At 38.6% G+C, this 24,221-nt stretch overlaps 1 protein-coding gene across 3 annotated transcripts in view; it reads left to right on the top strand.

Moving 5' to 3' along the window:
• Window positions 1-1,978: 1,978 nt before the first annotated feature.
• PRIM2 (DNA primase subunit 2) overlaps window positions 1,979-24,221 on the top strand; it is a 117,876-nt gene continuing 95,633 nt past the window's right edge. The window contains exons 1-5 of one of the 3 annotated variants that reach the window (XM_063330277.1): window positions 1,979-2,030; window positions 2,205-2,378; window positions 3,078-3,181; window positions 3,468-3,547; window positions 9,839-9,959. In XM_063330277.1, coding sequence (XP_063186347.1) covers window positions 2,222-2,378; window positions 3,078-3,181; window positions 3,468-3,547; window positions 9,839-9,959 — 462 coding nt within the window. In that variant the 5' untranslated portion in view covers window positions 1,979-2,030; window positions 2,205-2,221. Of the gene's footprint in view, window positions 2,031-2,066; window positions 2,379-3,077; window positions 3,182-3,467; window positions 3,548-9,838; window positions 9,960-24,221 lie in introns of those variants that run through there. The other 2 variants (XM_063330278.1, XM_063330279.1) reach the window with 2 other exon arrangements.

The raw sequence follows: 24,221 nt of genomic DNA, 5'->3' as shown, positions 1-24,221 counted from the left end.
AGCAGCCGGGTGGAGAAGGGAAGAAACTGTGCAGGGATGAGCACTGGCTATTCGAAGAAAGTTGCTTTGGGTTGAAGTTGCTTTATATATATAAAGATATAAAGTTGCTTTGGGTTAAACATAAAAAATAATATAAAAATATATAATAAGATACCGACAGCATGTTTTCCCCTGGAAAACTACAGAACAGCCCTGGAGAGTGAAACTTGTTTTTCTATCCTGTTAAACTCTTCAAATGGTCCCTTAGCAGAGGTTTGGCCCAGACCAAAGAGCACGTTTCACAGTTTGAGAATTAGCATGAGGAGTATTCTCCCTAGGCAATTTGGAGGTGGCCACCTTGTTTCGAAGGGTAATTTTAGTGGGTTATCCCATGTCAGTTGAACTCAGCGTCACATTTAATCTACAAGTACAGAGGCAGGACACAGTTTTAGGCTGGCTTCCAGTGGCAGTGTATGTTAATGCTGCAATCAGATTACTCAGCAATGCTGTAGGTGTTGCCCATGAACATGAGACCAGCATGTGTCCTTGTCCATGATTGTGTCTTTGTTCTTAAGAACTTACCAGCCTAAGCTGCTGATGTTCCTCGCTTGGTGGGCATGAACTATTTCAATTCTGATTTTCCATCCCTTTACACTCTGAATTTGTTGCAAGATCATTAAACAGCTTTTCTGGTTGGGGAAAATTAGCAAGTTAGGGGCATTCTAAGGCAGGGACACAAAACAGAACATAGAATCATAGAATTGTTAGGGTTGGAAGGGACCTTAAAGATCATCTAGTTCCAACGCCCCTGCCATGGGCAGGGACACCCCCCACTAGACCAGGTTGCTCAGAGCCCCATCCAGCCTGGCCTTGAACACTTCCAGGGATGGGGCTTCCACCACCTCTCTGGGCAACCTGTTCCTGGGTCTCACCAACCTCATGGTGAAGAACGTCTTCCTAACGTCCAGTCTGAATCGTCCCATCTCAGATGCAGCAAAATGGTCAACCCAGTGGCAAAAATGGCAAATCCTGCAGTTATCTTGGAAAAATGATGATATTATACAACTGTAGAATGGTGCGGAGTTTATGGGATCATGGAATTAGAAGGAAGTTCCTCAGTGTTTGAATACTGTGCTGAACATTTCATGTTCAAACCAGCTTAACAGCATCGTGAAACATGGCCAGGCCCTCTGCAATGGTGGCCACCTGATGTAGCCCAGTGCCAGTAATGGACTTTACTGCTCTTTGGCCCCTGGGAGCCCCATTACTGCAGTATTTAAGCCTTCCAGTACCTAAAGGGGGCCCCCTGGAAAGATGGGGAGGGACTCATTATCAGGAAACGTAGCGATAGGATGAGAGGTAACAGTTCTAAACTAGAAGAGGGGAGATTTAGACATTAGGAAGAAATTCTTTACTGTGAAGGTGGTGAGGCACTGGAACAGGTTGCCCAGAGAAGCTGTGGATGCCCCATCCCTGGAAGTGTTCAAGGCCAGGCTGGATGAGGCTTTGAGCAGCCTGGTCTAGTGGGAGGTGTCCCTGCCCATGGCAGGGGGGTTGGAACTAGATGATCTTTAAGGTCCCTTCCAACCTGAACCACACTATGATTCAAGATTTTGAACATATAAGATGCCAGCGGGTGGGCAGGTGGTGGAAGCGACTTCCACCCAGACCCCCACAGCCATCCCTGAGGGGGAAAAAAAGGAGGGAGAAGATTTGTTTCATTTGGTGGCAAGTATTTTTAAACATGAAAAACGAGTCATGAAAACGAGGAACTGACAGAAAGTTAGTTACAGCGTACCACGCGCTGCCAGGAAACCCGGCCAAAAAGACCATTTTAATCAGTTTAGGCGTTTGGGTACGACAGACCAGCCCGCACAGCTCCCACCGCAACCGCCATGTTGGCGCCGGGCACCGTCCCCGGGGCCTCCGCTCGCCTCGCTGTCGCCAGCCAATAGCCGCACGGGAGGCGTGGCCCCAGATAGGCAGAGCGGGGCAGTGGGGCGGAAGTGGGCGGGGCTGGCCGTGCGCGGGAAGCCGGGGTGCGGCGGCAGGTGAGGGCCTGCGCCTTATGGCGGCGGGCGGGGGTGGTTGTCGTGGGGACCGGGGGGTTGGTCACTCCGGGAGGGGGCGGCTGGGTCCTGTCCCACTCGAGGGCCGCCTTCCCCTTCTTCTTCCAGCCGGCCATTCCCCTCCTCCTTCCCCTCCGTGCTGCCTCTCGCCCCCAGGCCCGCCGGCGGGGTAGATGGAGTTCTCCAGCGGCCGAGCGAGGCTGAAGCAGGGGCGGCTGGCAGGGGACCGGCGGGAGCTGTACCCTCACAGCCTGCAGTTCTACCTGGAGCCCCCCACGGAAAACATCTCGCTGGTGGAGTTTGAGAGCTTTGCCATCGACCGCCTGAAGCGTGAGTAGCGTCCCCGGCCGTCCCCGTGTCCCTTGTCCCGCCCTCCCTCCGCCGAAGCTTTTCGTTCTTCATGTCATGGCTGTATGTATTTTTGGCGGGCTTAGATACTCTCTTTGCCGGTTATTAATGTGAACTCGCTGCCTGCTCGTACTGAAATGAACGCCCTTTAAAGGAAAATCTGTTGCTTTAAGTATTTCAGAGCACTGTGACTGATTTCACAACAAGTGTTTGGTGTACAGCAGCCAGGACTGTATAGTTTTGATTTATTTTGGTGGGTTTTGTGAGCATGTTTTGCTTTCTAAGTGTTGCGACCTGTTCTATGTCATCTCAATACAGCAATTCAGATCGTTGTAGCTGGGCGCAAGGGTTCCCCTGAACTGCAGAAAACCACTGAATCCAAGGTTTCCTTCATTTCAGTGGAAACCGGTGTTGAGGGACTGATCCGTCAGTTAGGGTTTTTCCTTTTCCGTATTGACTGTGTGGATCTTGGAGCTGGGTGAGCTGTTCAGGAGTTGTGGGCTACAGGGTAAGGTGGTCCACGCCTCATCCTCCACGTTACCCCTTTGCTCCTCATACCACAAAAAGCAATTCCCATGGCCTTACCCCAGTTTGTGCATTTCCCAAGACATGATTAGATTTCTTTTCATTATGTTGTCTTTAACACGGACTTTTTCTTCTCTTTTCTCCAACCCCCCCCAGTGCTCAAAGTAGTTGAAAACCTTGGTGTCAGCCACGTAAGAGGTAGTGATACATACAAAACTAAGCTGGAGAGTGAGCTCCGGAAACTTAAGTTTCCCTACAAAGTAAGTAAAAATGAAAAAAGGGAATTCTCTTGCACTTTACACCACTTAAGAACTCTGAATAAAAGTACAGGGGATGTAATACTGTCCTATAACTTAAATTCTGTCATTTTGTTAGAGCTGTAGGTTTTTTTGAGAGTATAGGTTTCTTTCTTTAGGGCAGCACACTTCTTTAATAGCCTTGCATTTATTGTCTTAAAGATGAGTATTAATACACCACACAAATTAATTGTGGATTTTTAATCTGGGAGAGATTATTTCTCTGAAATAATAATAATATGTTCTGTAGGCTTTAGCTGAGGATGATTACGAGGCAAGAAGAAAAGACCATATCTCTCATTTCATACTGCGCCTTGCTTACTGTCAGTCGTAAGTACTTATTGGATTATGCCATACTTTTATTAATTTTAAATGTATACAGATGCTACATTGCTTTATTATAGACATTACAGATATTTTAGAGTTGCGTGGGGGTTTTTTTGCTAGGAACATGATTTCAACTGTGATGAAAAGGGATGCTTGGAATCAAAATTAATATACAGATTTTGTAATAGTTTAAAAAAAAAAGAAAGGATAAACGTTTGGGTTTTAAGCACATGTCATGGTTTAACCCTAGCCAGCAACTAAATCCCACACAGATGCTTGCCCGCTCTCCCCTGGTGGGATGGGGAGAGAATCAGAAGAGTAAAAGTGAGAAAACTTGTGGGTTGAAATAAAGACAGTTTAATAAGTAAAGCAGAAGCCATGCGTGGAAGCAAAGCGAAACGAGGAATTAGTTCCCTTCTTCCCATCAGCAGGCAGATGTTCAGCTATCTCCAGGAAAGCAGGGATTCATCATGTGTAATGGTTCCTGGGGGAGACTTTCGCCATAACTCCGAATGTCCCCCTGTCCTTCTTACCCCAGCTTTTTATTACTGAGCATGGTGTCATATGGTATAGAATATTGCTTTGGGCCCTTGGGGTCAGCTGTCCCGGCTGTGTCCCCTCACGACTTCTTGTGCAGCCCCAGCCCTCGCTGGTGGGGTAGTGTGAGAAGCAGAAAAGGCCTTGACTCTGTGTAAGCACTGCTCAGCAGTAACTAAAACATCCCTGTATTATCAAACACTGTTTTCAGCACAAACGCAAAACGTAGCTCCATACCAGCTACCATGAAGAAAATTAACTCTGTCCCAGCCAAAACAATAGAACATTGATTCGAGTCTCTTCCTTTTGACATCTTCTTCGAGATTAAAGCACACCAGTATTAAGTGTTTGTCAGGCATTCTCAGTGATTGATACTTCACTTTCAATTAACTGCTGTGCTTAAACTGTTGATTACTGACTAAAGACCTGACTATGTAAATAGGCTTTATATTATTGTCTAAAGAGAGTGCCTGGTTTCTGGCAAACTAAAAATACCATCTGAGTTTGATATTTCCTCTACTGAGTCTGCTTTTCTTCCAAATTCAGTGCTGTGGATGGTTGCACTGCAATTTTTTTGCTGTGTGAAATCTCAGGCACAAGGTTGGTCTCGTGAAGTGCATTCCTTTTGCTTCAGCTGTAGTTTTTGGATGAAAGTATAGAGGTTGTCAGTGCTTCATGTCTGTGAGCAGCTTTGTTACACATCAGTGTGAACTCCTGACTCCTTGCCATTGTAGTCCTTTTTTAGAATTAAAACTAGTGAAGTGTGTACTGTTTTGAATTGTTAATTCAATTGCACTTTAATTTGCAATATAGTTTGTTTAAATTAGATGAGTGTGGTAGAATACATATTGTGATACCATGATAGCTGACACGACTGAAGTGCTGCTATGGACGGATACAGATTCATACGCAAAAACAGACCAGGAAGGTGAGCAGGAGGGATTGTACTCTAGGCCAAGATTTGGAGCTGGAATGGATGGGGCTTTTCCTTGGAATGGGTCATGAGACAGTTGAGAGTTTTGGGGCAAGTGTTGGAGAGCAGACCAAGATGGATGACAACATGGTAGGAGCCTGCTACACACCATCTCATCAGAATAGGTAGTAGCAGAGGCCTCAAAGCCTCCAGATGGAGGAAACCTCACCATCACAGGCCCTGGGTGACTTTAACCACCCTGAAATCTGGATTATTCGCATCCCATCATGTTGCCCTTTCAAAAGACGTCTGGTCTGTGCTGAAGGCAGTTTGTTGATGTATGTTTGTTGATGAGCCGGCTAGATCTGTGATGCCTGTACAATGAGGAACAGGTTGTGGATCTGAAGGTCACTAGCAGCCTTCACTGCAGTGACTCTGATAGTGTAGTTTAAAATCCTGAAAGAAGGGAGGAAGTTGAATGACACAATTAGAACTGAAATTCCTACTACCTTTCTTTATTCTACATGTATTGTTTGCAATTATGAGTAACAAATGTAATACTGGTTTCTTTCTAGTGCTTATGTTTGCTGTGTTTTGTTGTGTGGTTTTTTTTTTTATAAATTCCCTTAGACATACTGGTCCTGCAGATTTTTGCAAGAAAATATCTTGCTTTACCTATATTGTAAGCTTCTATGAACCTCCTCCCACTCCCCCACAAAGGTAGTATCCCTAAGTAGCTTGGGACTAAAAGGCCCCTGAAAACTTAATGCTTCTTATTATGCACCTAGTGGCATTTCAAATAGTCAATTTGGTTTCTGTTATCCTCTCTCGTAAAACTTTACTTTAAGCATTCAGTTACTATTTAGATGGGACCATTGCTTTTCTGTGGGAGATGAGACGCTTTGAGGGTGTTTGTAGTGACAGATGCATTTGAAGAAAGTTCTGCTCTTCTGGGAAGTAGAATTGTCTGGTGATAAGAATCTGATCTGGAATTCAAGAGGCATCTGGTTTTGGTTAGTCTGAGACTTCAGGAGAAATGGGTTTGGATCAAATTCACAGAAGGCAATACAAGCCATGAAACAAAATCTGAAGGTTAGGTATTTGGTTCAGGAGTGGAATTCCGTAAGCTTTGTCTGCTGTGCTGAGAAGGGAGGAAGGCATATGTAAGTGAAGCAGCCTTTCACTCAGGGTGCTGGCTGCAGTTGGTCAGTCAGAAATTGGCTAAACACCTGCCTTTTGTCACTGATGTGATATCTTCCCCCCTGCCCTGCATCTCCATAATGGCTCTGGAATCTCATGGAATTAGCGATAGATGCAGATAATTGGACTGCTTTCTTTTTCTCTGCAAGTTATCTTTTAAAAAGAAGATCCTTGCCTTTTGTGTGATAGCTTATTTGACGGCAGTGCTTGCTTAGGAAATAAATGGGAGACACATTTCAAACCCTGTGTTTCAGGGAAGTATTTTAAGAATTATATTATAGGCAGGGCAGAGGTGGGCAGCTTGTTGAAGGTGAACCACTGTGTAGAAATAAATACAAGCTATTTTGGGCCACAGGATCATCAGGAAAGAGCCTGGCTTAGTAGTCTAGGGGGAGAGACTCCTTCTTAGGGAGGAGAGGCCTTGGATGGGGTTCCAGGACGCTCTTTTTAAACTCCTTGCAAATGTATTTTTGTGTTCCTGTTTATATACGGGCACTTTGATGCAGTGTTTCAATAAAGCAGCTTGATAGTCAATTTCCACTTAAAGTAGCTTTTTTTTTTCCTTCCCTTTGTAAAGGTGGACTTAGTGATTACTCATAAAATGGAAAATAGCATCTTAAGCACTGGGAGGTGACCCTGTACCCAGCATTTTTCCTTCTCTCTTGAAAAGCAGATATTTCAGGGATGAGATATTTCTATGCTCTAGAGCTGGCATGTTCCCCCAAAGATTAAATTGGGAGGCAAACAGAATATGCTGTTAAGTTTTTATCATACTAGGTCAGAAAAGTAAGCTTGGCACAAATCATTAGGTCAATTGATGAAAGCTATTAAGGTAGGAGCGTATGAAAAAGTGTACTTAAACAGACATAACTGCAAGCTAGCTTGAATTCAGTTCCCTGTGGCCTGCCAGACAGCTGTGTTTACAGGTTTGTTTTCCTGTGACACTGCCTTTTGAAGTCTCTAGTTGGCCAACAGTGCCACCCAGGGGTACAAGTTTACATCAACTTTTTTTTCTACTTTGCATCAATCCTCACTTATAAAATTGGATTGTTTTGTTTTGGTTTTTACCTCTTCTACCTTTTCTCTTCTATTCAGGAAACTTTCAAATGTGCTTTTGTGTTTGGTATTTTTTTTTCTTTCTGTCTGTATCACATAACAAAGACATAAATTCTTTATCAAACTTCGCAGGACCTTTTCTCTACTTACTGCCCTTTTTTTTTTTTTTGCTTTATGATAAAAAATTAGACTTGTGTGCTGAGATTGTTGCCTCTTACATTGATTAGCGTTAACTTTTATGTGCTTTCTGTACCCATGCTCCCCTTGCTGTCTACCGTTTGGAACTTAAACTCTGAGGAATCTTATGGTGTTGGTTGCCTAGTAAAATAGACCTCTGGCCCATGCTTAGGCTATTTACAAGTTAGCGTTAAGTTGTTGGTAACTGAACTTTCATATTTAATTGTGGAGTGTGAGCTACTAGTCTTAGGCTCTGGATTTAGGAGCATGTTCATGTCTTTCTAAAGTACTTCTGTGTTGATGCTTCCTAACAAATATGCCAGTCTGTCCTACTGCTCCTTGGGGGGTGAAGAGGATTGATTTCCAACCTCCCCCTGCCCCGAGTGCTGTTCCCTGATATGAAAGCACATGTTCTTTCATATTATTTTTCTAGTCAGGAATCTACAGATCTCATTTAAACTGTTGAGTATTGTGCACACAAAAAAGTTTTAAGAGGCAAAAAATGAGGAGATGTTCCTCATGTCTGCGCTTCAACTACCTGTAACTGTCTCATCTTCAGCAGCAGCAGCTTGGTTAGTTATCTAATGACAGTGACATTGCTTTTCAGTTAAACTTGTCGTTCTGATAAGTATTATTACTAATATGTGTCTGGAATGAGAGTGTACAACTTCTTAAAATGTTAATAATGAGTATAAGGTGTGATTTGAGTTTAGAAATGATGTAAAATTTTCTGAAGACTTAAGGAAAAAATGAACATAAATAATGCCCTAATGATAATGTTCCTAAGAAAGTCAGTTTTTAAGTATAGGCTGGACACATAGAGTAACGTAAGCCTGCTCATCAGCTAGTTTGTCAACTGTAGGAAGAGTCTGGGTAGGCGTGTGTATTGTATTAGAGATGACAGTAATATTTTCTTGTTTTGGTAACTTAAGTGGATAGGTGGGATTATAGCCTTTGATCTACTCTCCTGAAGGAAAGGAGGAACAAGAGACTGGCTGGCTGGGCTCCAAAGTAACTATATATGCTTATTTTTTTTTTTTTCCCCCTTAGGAAAACATATGCAGTGTAAGGCTGATGAATTAGAAAAAGAGTCAAAGTGTCATGTTCTAGGACTTTGTTACTGTCCAAGGTGATCACAGAAGAACTGCAGCAGATCAATCATAAAAGCATTAACTTCCATTTTAAGTTGCATGGATTATTAATACGTCCCAAGTACTTATACTTTACAAAGCACCTTAACAGAACCTTTCCATCTGGAATTATAATTTGAATAATAATTACTTTTCTCGAAGCCATATTTCAAGCAGCGCTTTTGTCCACAAAACCACAAACAACTCTGTTGTAACTCACTGGTTCCCTCTCGGAAAAGATCCTTAAATATTGTGAGGAGAACATGTAAGACTGCAGTATTTCTGTGCTCTCTGAATTGTCACAGCAGTAGCCCACAGCGTAGCTCTTGGGGGACAGTTTTAAAGGATGGCCTGTAACAGGTGAGATGCAGTATCATCTGCATTCTGTGCCTGTATGTGCAGGGTGGCTTTTGTTACTAGTATTCTGGTACCTACTTGCTATAGTTTGAGTAACATGCTGATGCCTGGGAATCTGAGTGCTGAGATGTTAGCAATCCAGTATGCAAAGAGGAATATGAGTACTTAGAGACTGGCTTCAGTATTGTTTTTCTTTTATGCTGTCTACTGACTCCCTACACTGTCCCTGTGTTCTTGTTTATTCTCCTACTTGCTCACAACAGCAGTTGCTAACCCCCTCTTGCTCTTTTGTCAAGTGTTAGGTGTTCTATTTGTGTTCCTCACCCAAGCTCATTGTCATATATTTTCCTTTTGCTTGCTTCCAGGGTATTTTGTGCCTATCATAGAGCACTGTTGTTGTAGTATCCGAGATACGTGCATGTTCCTTCTAGCTGGAGGGTACCCCAAAAGTGAGAATTAAAAGAAGTAGGCTTCATAATGTATTTGCCTCATCAGATTATTTGTGACATTAATTGTTCAACGAAGAAATATTGTGCCATGTTGAAGGAAAAAAAAAAACCTGTCCCTAAGTACCAAAGGAGAACATTATCTGCAGTTGGTTATTATCCAAACTAACTAAGGACTGATGAGTACCATTTAAGAGAGACTAATCACTTTCATACCTACAGAGCAATTATCAGTGTAGAGATCGACTGTCTCTGTTCTTCCAAAACATCCGTAGTCATGCTTCTTTGTGTACTGTCTCTTCAGAAGTCTTGGTTGAGTGCTCCTTACCTTCCAAGCTCCTCAGTTTGTGGGTCCCATGCCAAAGTCAGCACTACATTTAATGCTGTGTTCACTAGGTTTGACATCTAGTTTATAAAGAAAGAGGAAATGCATAACCAGAAAACTTAGTTTTTTTTTTTAATTATTCTTTCTTTGCAGTGAGGAGCTCAGGCGTTGGTTTCTTCAACAAGAAATGGATCTCTTACGCTATCGCTTCAATGAACTGACTGACGGTTTAAGGCAGAAATTTCTGGAACATGTTAACTTATCTTTTGAAGCTGTAAGTATGGTACTTTCTGAATTTGTGTTATATAGCACATGCCTGATGTTTTTAAAATTCTCATTAAGCTAGTTTTAGTACTTCTATTTAAAAAAATAAAAAGTGCACTTTGGCTTTAAAAAACAACCACACAGAACTTTTGGACTTGGAGAATAGTTGTGCCACAGAAATGAGGACTAAATGATGTAATTTTGTGCAGCAACAAGAGAAATTCAGTCTGCTTCAGTCAACCAACACTTAACTCGAAAATGTGTAATTACAAAAGCGAGTTAACAAACAATGTCATTCTAATTCTTTACCAACTTTTGAAAAACCTTAAAGATACCAAATCTGTATAGACAAACAACTGTTGCTTTTGAGATGCTTTAGGGATATTACAAAAGAGTTTCTGCTGTTACCTACTGCTTTGTTTGTCTGAGTGGATTGAAGGAAAACATCTATTGCAGTTCCTGCTTTAATGATTTCAGTAAAATTTTGCATTGCAGCTATGAACTATTTTGTTAGAAAGCTCCAGCTTTGCCTGTAGCTCTCTTGAGTAACCTTAATGAATAAAAATTCACGTGTGATCATCACTCTACTGAAAAAACCTTTCTCTTAAAATAGTGCATAATTAGAAGAGCTTAAATATTCTAAAACATGTGACTGACATGCATTTTATGTTGCTGGATTGAAAGGTCTGGCACCACTGCCTGTTGATGATTAAAGATGACTTGTGCAGTGTTGAGAATGAATTTGTCTAGCTCAACAGTAATGCATGGACTTCCTTGGGTCTTTGAGAGACTATTGGAAATGTTATTCTTTGGTTCAACAGACCTTTCAGGGAATGATGTGTTTTTGTGGAGATGTATTTCTGCTGCCTGTTCCCCAGTCTCGTATTGCCCTGTCACAGTTTCAGCATTCAGGCTTGTGAGAATAAATTAATGTTTGCAGGTCGCTGGAAAAAGCTAGGAGTATGGCTTGGGTCTGTGCCACAAAATGTACCTTCAATGTTAAAATGCTTAAGAAGGAATTACTTTCTTACGCCTATTGAGGCAACAAAGTATCATTTCATTGAAAATCTGCTTCCCTGCTTCTGTTTTTCCCCCTTCCACTTCTGGTGGAAATTTATGCAAAACTGATCCCTCCTCGCACTGTTGTGAAAAATATTTGAATGTTACTAAGGAATTCCATGTGTATTTGAACTAGGTCTAAACTCTATTGTGCTATGTAGGGGCCACTAAAAAATAAGGCCACTGTAAAAGCAGTATTTTTTTCTCACTGTTGGATTTGTAAAAGACTTTAAAAGGGAAATGAAGATGAACTGTGCTATTCACGCTTCTCAGTTAGAAATTACAGTGTTTTCATGCCTTACTGTGCATAAAACAAGATGGAAATCAAACTTTGTGTCTGCCTATTAGAAAAGGGAATGGTCTTCAGGAAAAGGAAATAAGTTCTGATATTGCAGTCCAGTTTCTGTATTGGTAAACTGATTGGTATTCTCCTATGGGATTTTAATTGTTTAAGGTATCCTAAAAAAGTTAGCTAGACTTCTTTAAGAAGACAGGCGCCTTGCATTTTCTAGATAATGGTTCTGCATCTCCAAACTGCAATCTGAGACAGGCCAGAGCTGCTGAAGTGCAGGCCTTGGTGTAGTGTGGCATAGCTGTGTCTCCAGTTAACAATTTTAAGAACCACTGTAAGAGGCGATTCTCGGTATTTACAAAAGAACCGGTCAACTTTTTTTGGAGAGGAGGAATAAGTGGATCATCTTTAACAGTGTTGTTACAGTTATCTTCATTTACAGCAACAACAAAGTGAAACTAAACACTGAGAATTCAGTAACTGTCACTTCTCTCCTTTTCATGTTTACTTAAATGGATGGGAAAGTCAGATGTGTATTCTTATAATTTTTGTAGAGGTTTTGCACTGTAATTTCTGAGGTTTTATGAATTACAGATTGAGAATTGCTGCTTTGCAGAATCAAGAAGTCGTCAGTCCCCCTCAGGGATAATATTTAAGCAGCTTAAGAAGAATGTAGCACCAAAGATCTTAGTTAGCAACTTTTTAGAAAGAATGAAGTTGTTAACAACTAGAAGAAAAAATATCAGACTTTGAATGTTTTATACAAGTCAGCTGCGAAGAATTTGAAATGATAGTAGTTCTGATCTCATGATTAAAGATAATTTTTATCAAAGAACAAGACCTTTCTGAAAATAAAAATGGACATGAAATGTAATGAAAATGAATGTTTTCACTTTTATACTAGGATTTCTTGTGTCCTGTGACTGATGTTTATATTCCTAATGGAGCAAAATACATGGGAAAGGGTTTCTTAAAATAAGTAAATATTTGCTCTGGGGAGCTCTACCTAATTATAAAGATGCCCTTTAGTTGTTAAAGTGAAGCTATAAACTGGTCAAAGTATTCAGATTAAAGATGAGGACGTCAGTATAATGAATTTGTGTTTGCACATGCATAGGATTATGATCGTTCAAAATTCTTACAATGTTTGTGAAAATAGGCTTTGCCACACTTAGTATAAATTATGCAAATTTGAAGCTTAAGTAAGTTCTTCCCTGAAATGTTTTTACAAAGCTGTCACTGCTTTGAGTTAGTCCATCTTTAGTATTTCTGTGAGAAGCCTCTGGAACCTGGGCTTTCTGAAAAAATGGAAATTTTGCTTTGAGTTTATATTTGAGACGCTTTTTGGAACTACTAACGGGTAGATCGCATTTTAATCACTTGTAGGAAATAGCTTTGGCCAGTCTGTGTTCAGGCCGGTGTTCAAGATGCCTGGACTGGTGCTGCTCAGCCTGCTGGAACACTGGTCCAGTGCTCAAAATTTTACACTGCTCTGAATTATTAGTGTTTATATTATCCTACCAATTTATGGCAGTGTATGGAAGAGGTGGAGCATGGGGTATTGAATAAAATGTCAAGCAACGTAGAGGGTAGAAGGAAAGCAGGAATAACAGGGGTGGGGTGGGAATGATGGACCTCATTTTTACTTTTTTTTTAATGCAGCAACTTCTGTAAATTTTTAATTATTTACACTTATTTGAAGCTTTAAATTATTTTAAACTCTGATATAGATGTTCAACTGTTTTTGAGATTGAGACCCCACTAGAGCCGTTGACAACTGATATTCTTCCAGTTACTTGTAAATGGTAGAGATGAAAAAAGTTACGTAAATGGTAGAGATGAAAAAAGTTACGTAAATGGCAGTGGTGTTTTCCTTTTCTTTAAGCATGGATATGTTAGGTTGGATAAGAAGAGGTTGTCAGGTCACTGGTGGCAAGGGATGAGGTTCTGCCCAAGAGTAGAGACTGCTGAGGATGATTTGGAATTTTACTCTTGTTACTTCTTGGTTTGAAAAACTCAGTGGTCTCAACTTCTGATGTATTCGACATCTCTGACAATAAATTGTTTCAGCTTTTGATTTTTGGCTGTGGTTTGGGTCAGGAGTGAAACTATTTTCTTTATTTGTTTTGGTTAAAGTATTCCGTGTACTGTAATGAGTGTTGGGCTCTTAATTTTTTTTTTTTTTTTTTGGCAAAAGAAAGCATTTTGATGAAGTGCTGTTTTGCTTGCAAATAGTACAAAAATAATACAGGCTGGTGTACTTTATAGTGTCTGGGTCATTTCCATCATTTATTTTCTAATGCAATGCCAACAGCTATAAACTAAGCAGCTTTAAAGCAGTTGGTATTGCATTAGAAAATAAGTGATTTAAGGTTTGTGCTCTTCAGACAATTTTAAACTTTTTTTAGATGTATCACTTCTTTTTGGTATCTTTTTAAAAGTTAAACCAATCAATTTTGAAGATGACTTCTGTCTTAACAATCACTTATAAACCTTTCATTAATAGCTTCCCCCTCAAAATTATTGTATTGAGAACTTAAACAATTCAGAATTCACCCCGTGTTTCCTAAGCTGTAGTTGAACCATATTGTCAAAGGTGATGTTTACAATATAGACTCCTTTCTGGTAAATAGGAAGACACCGAAGAAATTTAACTTTTGGACTTTACCTTTGACAGTAGCTAAATAGTTATATACACAGACACTCACTCACTCAATGATGTATTAATTGGCAGAAGCCCCTTCCATGTTTTCCTGAGGGTGGTTAGGCTTGGCCTGGGAGCGGAACTTGTTACGTGTCACTTTCACAATAACAATAATATTTTGATAAAATATTATTATAGGCATTTACTATCTCATTTAAAATGTAGTTTGCTTACAGCAGTGTCATCTAATTGGTTGCCAGTTGTGAGGTATTTCTCTTGATGTTACCTGTTCCCTGGGAAAATGGCAATTTGAATAGCATTTGCTTCATGTTAGTTAAAATTCTGCATCTTGCAAAAAGGACCTAGTAGTTCAGCTCATAGCGTTGGACTTAACGTTTGTGAAACTTTCTATGCAGTAATTCTGCAGTTCTCTTGTTCAGTAAAGCTTATTTTTATCTTACTTGACACTTTAATTTCTGGACCTCAGTCTGTAATCTTGCCTGTCTCAACCTTTTATGTAATACTTCATTGATGGCTTGCTGTCAGGTGTCCACCAAATTTTGGGGAACTGCCGAAGAGGGAAGAGATTGGAAGACTGGTTAATAGTCTTGCCTCAAAACTAAGGTTACTTTTTTTATTTAAAAAACCAAACCCACCACACATGGATCCATGACTCACTCCCTTTTCATTGATTGTATAAGTTTAAATTATTTTAGCATTATGTGGTTTGTCAGCCTTTGAGTATGTTCAAATGTGAGTTTCCTGCTTTTATATATTTCCTTGTCCTGAAAGGAGAGAAGTGCTACATTGCCTTTCTTGACACTTTAATATGGGGCATTCAATATGAAAAGAAGATTCTGCTGTATAATTGCTTTTGGTTTTGGTTTGGTTTTTTTTTTTTTGTGAACAAGAAATATTTACTAATTTGTTCCCTGTTTCTAGAGCTTGCTTATTTTTAATCTATACTTTAGGAGTATTTCCCCCTGATACGTTGAATGTTTTTCTATCACAGTAACAGGAGAATCATATAATGGTTCTGAAGGTATTTCAGAATGTTTACAGTCTATTCTATACTTTATGTACTTTCTAAAAAAAAAAAAAAGGCTTCTGAGGGACAGTGCTGTCATCATCCGGATAAATACTGAAGCTTTTTATGTCCGTCATGTAATTTTCAGCTCTTAAGGCACATTAAATAGTCTATATGCAAAGTCAGTCACATAGGGAGCACAGGAAATCCTTAAGCAGCACTCAAGAGAAGTAAATGCTGACATTTAGGGTGACAGAGCCCATCAGAGAGAATATGCAAACACAGGTGTGTAGTTGAGATTTACATTAATTTAGGAGATTAAAGCATTAAAATCTTACTATAAATGAGTAATTACAGCAATAATGACTGACAGTCTCTGGCAGTAAAAGCCTCTAATATCGATTTTTAAGATATTTAAAGGGAAGTATAATGAATATTTTAAATATTATAGTCATTGAAGAAAATATTTTAATCTCAAAGTGAGTTCTTCAGTATATGAAGGAAATATATTAAGTAAATGGTTTTACAGGTAAGTGACACTTGGGCTTTAACTAGAAAGTTGTTTTTCTTTCTTGCCACCAGCTGTGGGCATGTTTTCCTTTGTTTAAGTTAGGAGTGCCTGATTTTTTTTCTGCTAGATGGTGATACAAGACCTGTTTGCAGTCAGTTGACGTTATGCCCAAGCCCCATTTTGTCACATAACTTTATCCGTGAGAATTGGTCATCTGTGTGGTTTTCCACGTGTCCTGCTACATATGCACCTCCTCCTTCCTCCCCCTGTTCCTACCACAACCTTTTCACTTGTCCTTTTCCCTTTTTTCTTGTCCCTGGTTATGCATGCCCATATCAGAAGCCCTTGAGAAATGACTGTACTTACACTTTTTAGTTATAATAGTGATTTTAGACCTTCGTAGTGCGAGATAAATCCTAGTTTAGCGATTTGATGTTTTGATAGCCTTTTTGACAGTATCAGAATATTTATGGCAACTGCCACAAGTTATTATTGAAAAGCTTTCAACGCGTCTGTAACTTTGAGGAAAAGTGCAAGATACTTGGGACACTGGTGTTCCTGGAACTTCTTGAATTAAGGTATTGAGCTTATTGTTCACACATTTGGTCTTACAGGACCTAACACTGGTGAAGTAATTAATCATGATGCTGATGACCACCTGAAGCCATAAAAATTGTGTAAATTTATTCTTTCCTTCACTCTGTATGCTGCTTATCTTTTTCTTGCCCTTCAAGGCTATGTCTGCGTATGTCATACTGCACCGTAACTCTTAGATCTTAGGCTGGATTTTTGTGTGCTTCTGAAATATAAATAGGCATCTCTAATATATTCTGTTTCTTTCAGCAGTTTTAAGATATTTTGGAAAAGCGATGAGAGTATTCTCTTTAGAGTTTTATTTACACTTTTTTTTCCTCTTCTAATATATGCCAACTAATGCTTTATAGCATTAAAGGAGAAATTGGGTCAAAAGTTACCTTGTCATACTGCTATCTTAGCTTTTCTCAATAGTTAGAAGTGAAGTCCCCTGGATTGGCAACTAATGTGCCAGTTACTGTAAATTAGTATTTGGAGCGATGTTTCCTTAAAAGGAAACTCTACTAGCAGAAGTCTAAATTATTTTTCTTTTCATTCCTTGTGAATTTAACTTACATGTTAATTTCTGTAATTATTAACACTTTCTTATTAACATATTTTCTTTCCATGAGTTTGGCTTTTTCCTCAGCTGTTTCTCAATCCGTCTGTCCCCTGAAATGACAATGAACAGAACTTTCCTCTTCATTGCCTTTTCATAGAACTTTTCATATAGGAACTGCCACTTTTCTAATTCATTTTCAGACAACTGCCACGTATTCTGGGACCTTTAACTTCTAATTTATGGAATAGGTCTGCCATACTCATTTTGTTATTCTCTCCTCAAATCAGTGTAGTCCTCCTTCTCCAATCACAAAGTAACCCTCTGTAATTTATCCATCTCAGCATCTTGCATTCCTGCTTCCTGTGTACAAATCTCAGCAGAACCAATGCCTAATTTTGCTCTTAAATTCTGGGAGATTCTTCCATGCCATAGTCCGCTTCAGTGAAACTCATAATGCACTTAAGCTGTTCATAGTCTGTTCATAATTGTCACTTCTGTGGGTGTCATTTGCCATTTTTTAGTGGGGCAACATCTTTTTTTAAGTGCAGTGTCAGCTGGTCAGAATATTCCAGATGAATCATTACCAATTCTAAGATGACATGGAGATTAAATTAATGTATTCTTTGCATTTTTCTCCCCTCTCAGTAGAATGATATAGAGACTCCCAAGCTGGAGATGGGGAGGTCACATAACTCCTTTTCTCAGCGCGCCTGGTTAGTCAGCTCTTCCTCTATTTGTACAGAACTGGCTCAGAGGTAGAAACTTGAACTGTCTCTGCTAAAATACAGCTGTCCGTTTTAGACCAGATTGTCTTCTCTGATCCCATTCTCTAGAGCCCTTCCAGTGTCCCCAGCCTCATGGGATTTTAAAATGTAATCTGCTCCTATTTTAATATGCAGATTAGTAACGAAAATATTGAATTTTAGTTTAAAATTAAATGATTGTGGAACTTGGTTTAATACGTCCTCTGTTTTTGAGTTAAATTCTTCCATGTGTGGCTTTTCCAGTTGGTTTTGCACCCAAGTTATAGGAGATTCAGTGGGACTGTTTGGACACTTGCTCGTGAAAGTGTCTTATGAAAGTGACTTTAAGGGCTGTTGGCACAATATGACACCTGCTTTTTTCCTTATCCCTGAAGTCTGTAACGCTGTTACAAACAAAAACAAACACAATTTGGTTTTTGACACATCCACGTGGGCTGTTACTCATCTCCTGTGTTTTTTCCTAAGTGCTATCAGATGCTTTGATTTGTTGCAGTCCCTTTCCAGGAACTTAACTTGATATGCTGAATGTGGAGGGGAACAAAATGTAAAGTTTTACCCTAAATTTATTTTTCAGTGATGTTTGGTCATCATCTTGACTTTCTGATTTCCTGTGACCCTTCCTTCATCTTATCTTAAGATAGTTTGTTCCTTGAAATAGACATGACATATTTCCTCTTTGTTGCTTCTGCAAGAAATTAAAATTAATAGTTATTATCATGTCTTTATCAGTGGTATAAGGATGATGTATAATTGAATTTAGATCCTCTGCAATGCTTCTGTGCTATCTTTCTGCAGTGTGCAGAAGAAAAAAAAACTTCAAAGTGTAGTATATTTCTTCTTGAATACATCTTTCTGTGTTGCTATTTCCTCTCCACAGAGCATAAAAGATCCTTTTAAAAATATCCTAGAACTTCTTCACCTCTGAAAAGCCTCTTGACATTTAAAAAAAAATAATGGTGTGGGTTTTTTTTAACAACTTCTAGGTTAGATGCCTTGTTTTTGGGTAACTGCCAGGTGTTGCAAAATTAACCATCTTAATTTTTTTTAATGCTGTTATAAAGAACATTATTTTAATGAAATGTTTTGTACCATAATAATGGAGAAGGAACAGCAGATGGGAATAGTCAGCTGGGGGAGCTAATGCTCTGTAGTGCATCTGCCAGCATTTGAGAGTAAAGAATAAGAACTGTAAAATAAAAGGAAAGAGCAAAATGCATTAGTATTAGAGTTATTTTTTTTCCACAGTAGCTCTTTGATATTGCGGCTGAAGTGCTTTTTTAGCAGCTTTAAGCAGTAGAAATTAAACTTTCTTTAATTTCCATTTTTATGATCAGAGCACTCCTAGGAGAGACTTTCTGATACCACTATCATGCTTTCTTCAAAAATATTTATCTCAGTAGTGGGGCAGTTGTATAAATACTTGTAGTTTATCTTCTCGAAAAAAATGTTTTAGGACAGCCTTTATTGGGTACGGAAGATCCTAAAGTCAGATTTGGATTAATGAGAATGGGACTAGTTTGTGTCTTTAGTAAGGACAGGTATAGGTGAAAGAAAATACTCGATACCGAGTCTACCCACTAAAAGGCTGTGACTGTAATTATCCATTTTGGTACAGGGTGTATAAACCAAAAATGTTCTTCTGATTAGGTTTATGGCTTCAAAAAAATGTAACAGGTTACTCTCATCCTAAAATACTTAATTTCAAAGGAAGCAATAGATTTCTCAGTTTAATCATTCAAGTTTCGTAAGATAGATTTAAGTGAAACCAAGTGGCGGCTTTGTCGCAGAATTGACTGTTCATCTTTTAAGAAATGTTTTTTTGTTCCAAATAAATACCCTCCTCCCCACTTAGATATAAGTTTATGGCTACCTCTTGTAGTTGATTGCAGTTACATATTAGAGGAAGAAAATCGTAGGGAGACCTCTTTCCTCAGAAGTATTAGCAGCGTGGGAATCCAGTTAAACCAGTACATAGTACTCTTTAGGCCATTGTACTGCAGCCTGAGGATTTGATAGGCCAACTGGCAGGCCTGTTTGCAAAGTGATGTCTCTTGCAAAGCAGTCTTACTAACTGGCTGTGACCCAAAATAATTGGGTTGTTTGCAAAGCAACCTGAGTATTCTAGTGAGCTAATATTGGGGGATGGATAGATGGGGTGAGGTTTGATTAAAACATTTAGGCTTAAAGTGGATTGTAGTATTCTCTTACAGACTTCTTAAATCTTCATTCACAGGAGAATATAAACACATCCCATAAATCTAAGAGGGAGAATTGTTGTCTGGAAGGAGGGGAGAATATGCACTTGCCATTTCTTTGTGTACTGGCAGGATGGATGAGGAGGGGTCTTTATTTACCCTTCTCTAATGGATCCTTGAACTATAAGCTTGACTTCGTTATTAGTCATGGAGAAAACTAGCATTTTGTTGCAGTAATTCTAGTTGCATATATTTATTTGCACATATGGTGTTGGTGATGTTCTATAAAATTGTGGAATTCAGTAATAAAAGTGATTGAAGAATATATAGCTACTGGGGATGTCCTTGTTCACCTTCATAAACATAATGAACAACAGTTTGTAAATGATGCAAAATGCTAATTAAAAGTTTTAATTTGGTAATCATCTCAGTTTGATTAGAAACAGATGCTGGTTATCCGCGGAAATCTAAATGGACCCTTGGAAGATAGCTTTTATTGCTTAAAACCAACTTGTGAAGCTAAAGTCAAACCAAAACACAAACTGAGCAGTTACTTATGCCCCCTTTAGTGCACTAGAGCACTGTGCTTCTTACTAAATAGCTTTGTGTGGGTCATCACTTGAGCTGAATATTACCTTTAGAGTCCAATGTATGGTTGAATCTTTCTGTACTGTGTACTACACACAGTCTTTCTGGTTTTAAGTATGTTCTCTTCCTGCTTTGAAGAAAATTACCTGCTTTGAAATTAAAACTGCAAAAAAGGCTGCAGTAAAAATGGGATGATGAATAAAAACGTTATTCCTCCTAATCTAGCTGAAAACAACCTGACAACGTTTGGAATACAGTTTGAATCCCGAGGCAAATGTTCTTCTCTAACCCTTGATTTCTGAAGTAATGTGTAATAGCAGCTGTACCAGAAACGCAGTGGAGAATAGTTACCTTCTACACCATGTTCTTCAGCTTATGATAATGTGCTCTAGCACTCAGTAGTTGACCAGGTCACGCTTGACTGCCATTTATCTAATGGCTTGGAAATGATGAAAGAAAAAAATGATGAAAAAAAAAGTCCTAACCTGATCCTTAGTTCTTAGCACTCGGTGATTTTAGGTTACTGGAAGAAACATAGAGACAAGAAAATGTATAGAGAAGGAGAATGATGTCATTGAGTGTCCTCTCTTTTTTTATAGATATTTTAGGCATTATTTTGGGGCATAAGGGAAGAGAAAATCGGGAAATCAATAGCGTATTTTAAAAAACTATATCCATCTGTTATTCAAGAGGAAAAGAAATTCTTTGGATAATCAAGGTGTTAAGTTCTTTTGTAGTGGTTGAAGTTAAGAATGTTTCCAAAATGAATTTATTCTTCACATATCAGTGAGTGCAGTAACTTTGGAAATGTTTATATTGTTAGTAGAGCAGCATAAAAGCTGATAGGATAGTTTGTGCAGGATGTAATTATACTGCAAGTTTAATTTACTAGCTACTGTTTTGGACGTAAGCTTCATAAAATGGTCTGCAAACACTGAAATACTCTTCCCTGCTAATCTTGTGATTGAATCTAGAGAAGCATCTGTTAACAAGTTTCTGTAAAATTGAGGCTGACATTAGCATCCTGATTTGTAAATGGAGGAAAACTTGTTGCCATATTTCTCACAAGGATCTTCCGTTAGCTCTTCAGTCATGCACAACTCCAGTATGTATGTGCTGATGTCTCTAGACTAATCTGTAGTAATTGTTTTGTTCAGCTTTCCTTTTCAGGGATGTAGGGAAATATTTGTCAGGAATGCAGTTAACTGTGCCTGTGGCACTGAGTTTTTGTGTGATTGTGGTAACTATGAATTAGCTGCATAGTTGAGGAAGATACATGAATTGTCCTTTCCATGCCTGCTCCTGACTTCAAAAAGAAGTCCAAACAACATTTCAGTCAATGGATAAGAATACATAATAATTCTAAGTGCAGCCCTTTATATTTTTAGGTATGCCAGCAACCTGAACTTGAGCTAAAATAGTAAGTAGTAGTACCGTGGAAAATAAAATCTGAATTTATTTGTGCCTGGCCAAAATGGAATTGATACCTCTTAAGAAATGTTATCATCAGATTTGTGAACAATAGATCCGTAAGCCTCTGGAATGTTTTATTTAGGGCTCTTCATACTTTTGGTAGGACAGCTGGGAATGATGGCCTTTCCTAATCAAGCTAGTATTCATTAACTGGCTGAATACACTTTATATTCTTAAATTTAATGGTATCTAAGGTTAATACTTTTTTATTAGTTTGTACTGGGATGTGTGGCAATGGAGATCGACTTCTTCACTTCATTGAGGAAATGATTGTTTTGTCTGTTTCATACTTAAAATTGCAAATTAGTATTGAGAGACTGATGCCGTCTCTTTTTGAGTAAGGGGTTTGTGCCATTTGAGTACCAACTGCTCAGGGACTAAAAGCGAGTTTTAAAAAGTTCACTTTCTAAGGACACCCGTGACATGTACATGTAAATACCTGAAGCTGAGTCTTGGGAAAGGAAAGGGCTTGTGCATTGAGTTCTTGTTCCTTACTGGGAGACTTAGAACAGCAAAATTAAATAGTTTGCATGTAGAGTAGTATAATGTATGCATGCATCTTTATCTCCTCATTAAACCAGAGTAGGGATATCAGATTTATTTTGTAGTTTTTAGACTGCCTCACTGCCAGTGTTTGTTTAACCAAGCCTTACATATTCAATTATTCATATTTAATCTAAATTTATGTGTCTTTGCGTTTCCAGGACAATTCTGTGATTAAAAATCAATGAATAAACTGCATGTAGAAAGCAAGAAAACTGGAAATAATGTACCTTGTCCCAAATCCATCCTCCTTCCTTACCTCTTGTGCCTTCCATTTTTATGTCTTGAGTTTTCTAATTTTTCTAATTCTCAATTTTTCTAAGTCTCAAAATCTTACAATGAAGTGTTGAATTGTTACAAGCTATGACAGGTGATCCACTGTCAATGAAAAGGGAAGACCCTTTTCCTGATGGTGGTGTTCTTTGCTTGTGCAAAGCAAAGACTGACTTGGGGTAAGCACTTTGTTTTTAATAAACTGGCAACAAACTAACGAGGCAAGATTAGTAGATTGTTTCCTGTGGGGTGAGTTGAAGCAGTTCAGTGCGGAGGGTCAGATCAGCACCAGATGACACCCTCAGAAGAATTCTGATATTTTTTTTTTTTTTCATCTTTTGAACATCACAGTATTTTCTCTAGTGAAGCTCACGAAGTGCTGTCAAAGTTAAGTAGTCTGTTTATCTTTCCGATCTTGATTAGAATCCTAAAAGCTGTACTTAATTGTGTCTAATTTTTTAATGATTACCGGAATGTGTTCTTGCGGGTGCCATTTTAGAGATGAAATTATTACATGTACAAACTATAGTGTTCTTATTAAAATAAAAAAAAAGAAAAGCAAAAAAAAAAGCTTTTTCCAGCTTCTATGGACCAAGAAAAATTGGGATACGTGTTTCATGACGCTCTGTATACAGAGGTATAGGCATGAACTGACTGAAAGCTTGAGTCTGAGCTTAGACTATAAGGAGCTGATTTTCATTGCATTGCATCTTCAGGCAATTTTACACAATTTTATGTGAAAAGGGGGAAATCCTTAATGCCAATGCAAGGTTATATTTAATGTTTGAGTCTTTAGGGAAGCAAGTTCTATTTTGAAATGTGTTCTGGAGTCATCTCCTAGCTTTAGAGGTTAGGGATATCCTTGTTTCTTCTTCCTCTCTCTCCATTAGCTGAAAAGATGAAGGCAATGTGAATTTGGTGAAAAGGTCAGGAGCAAAGTGTTTGTAGGGCTGCGGAAGGTTTGCCTAATCTATAAGATACTCAAGGCTGTAAGAAGTAAATTATTTCTCATATAAATAAATAATACTTATAAAGCTGTTAAATAAAGTTTTGCAATAATATTTGTGTTTGTTTAAAAAATATAAGTTGTAATGAAATTGTATTTTCAGTAACGCTCTCCACAATCTTACCCAAATCTTCGGTCATGGCCTACTAACCTATTTTTCTGGAGGTTTCACCAGGATCACTTTTACCCCAACAGTGTTAAATTGTTTGCTAGCGAGATGCAAGAATACATAAAAATCACTATGACTACATCTGTACAAGATTGATATAGTCAAATTACTAATACAGAAGGATCTAGACACCTGGGGAAGTTTGTAGTCAGTATAATTATTTCATTTGTATGTTAAAAGATAAGAAAAACATTAAAATTAAATGTAATACTGAATAAAATGGGTTTATTGATGAGAATGAGCTAATTGTTTTTCAAAAAACAAATAGCCTTGCCTTTTCTTCTTTTTCTTCTCCCCCCAGTATTGCAAGCCTGTCTGTAAAACAGTCACTGGAATGTTTTAATGGCTTTCTGTAAAAAAAACCAAACAAACAAAAAAACCCCACAAAACCAACACTAACAAAACCAAACTATTCTTGGTTTCCGTTGATGTTTTTTCATGGAGATATCCTAGAAGAAATAATACAATTGTAATCACTATAGCTATACAATATGTTGTATTATTTTTATTTGAAAACAGTTTCACAGAGGGTTTGGAATGACATAGTAAACTGGGCTCTCTTAAGCAATATCTACTGAGAAAGCATGAAACTG

This window comes from Chroicocephalus ridibundus, chromosome 3 (genome assembly GCF_963924245.1).
Source record: "Chroicocephalus ridibundus chromosome 3, bChrRid1.1, whole genome shotgun sequence".
In the NCBI taxonomy this organism is placed as follows: Eukaryota; Metazoa; Chordata; class Aves; order Charadriiformes; family Laridae; genus Chroicocephalus; species Chroicocephalus ridibundus.
This window is presented reverse-complemented; position numbering and strand designations above follow the sequence as displayed.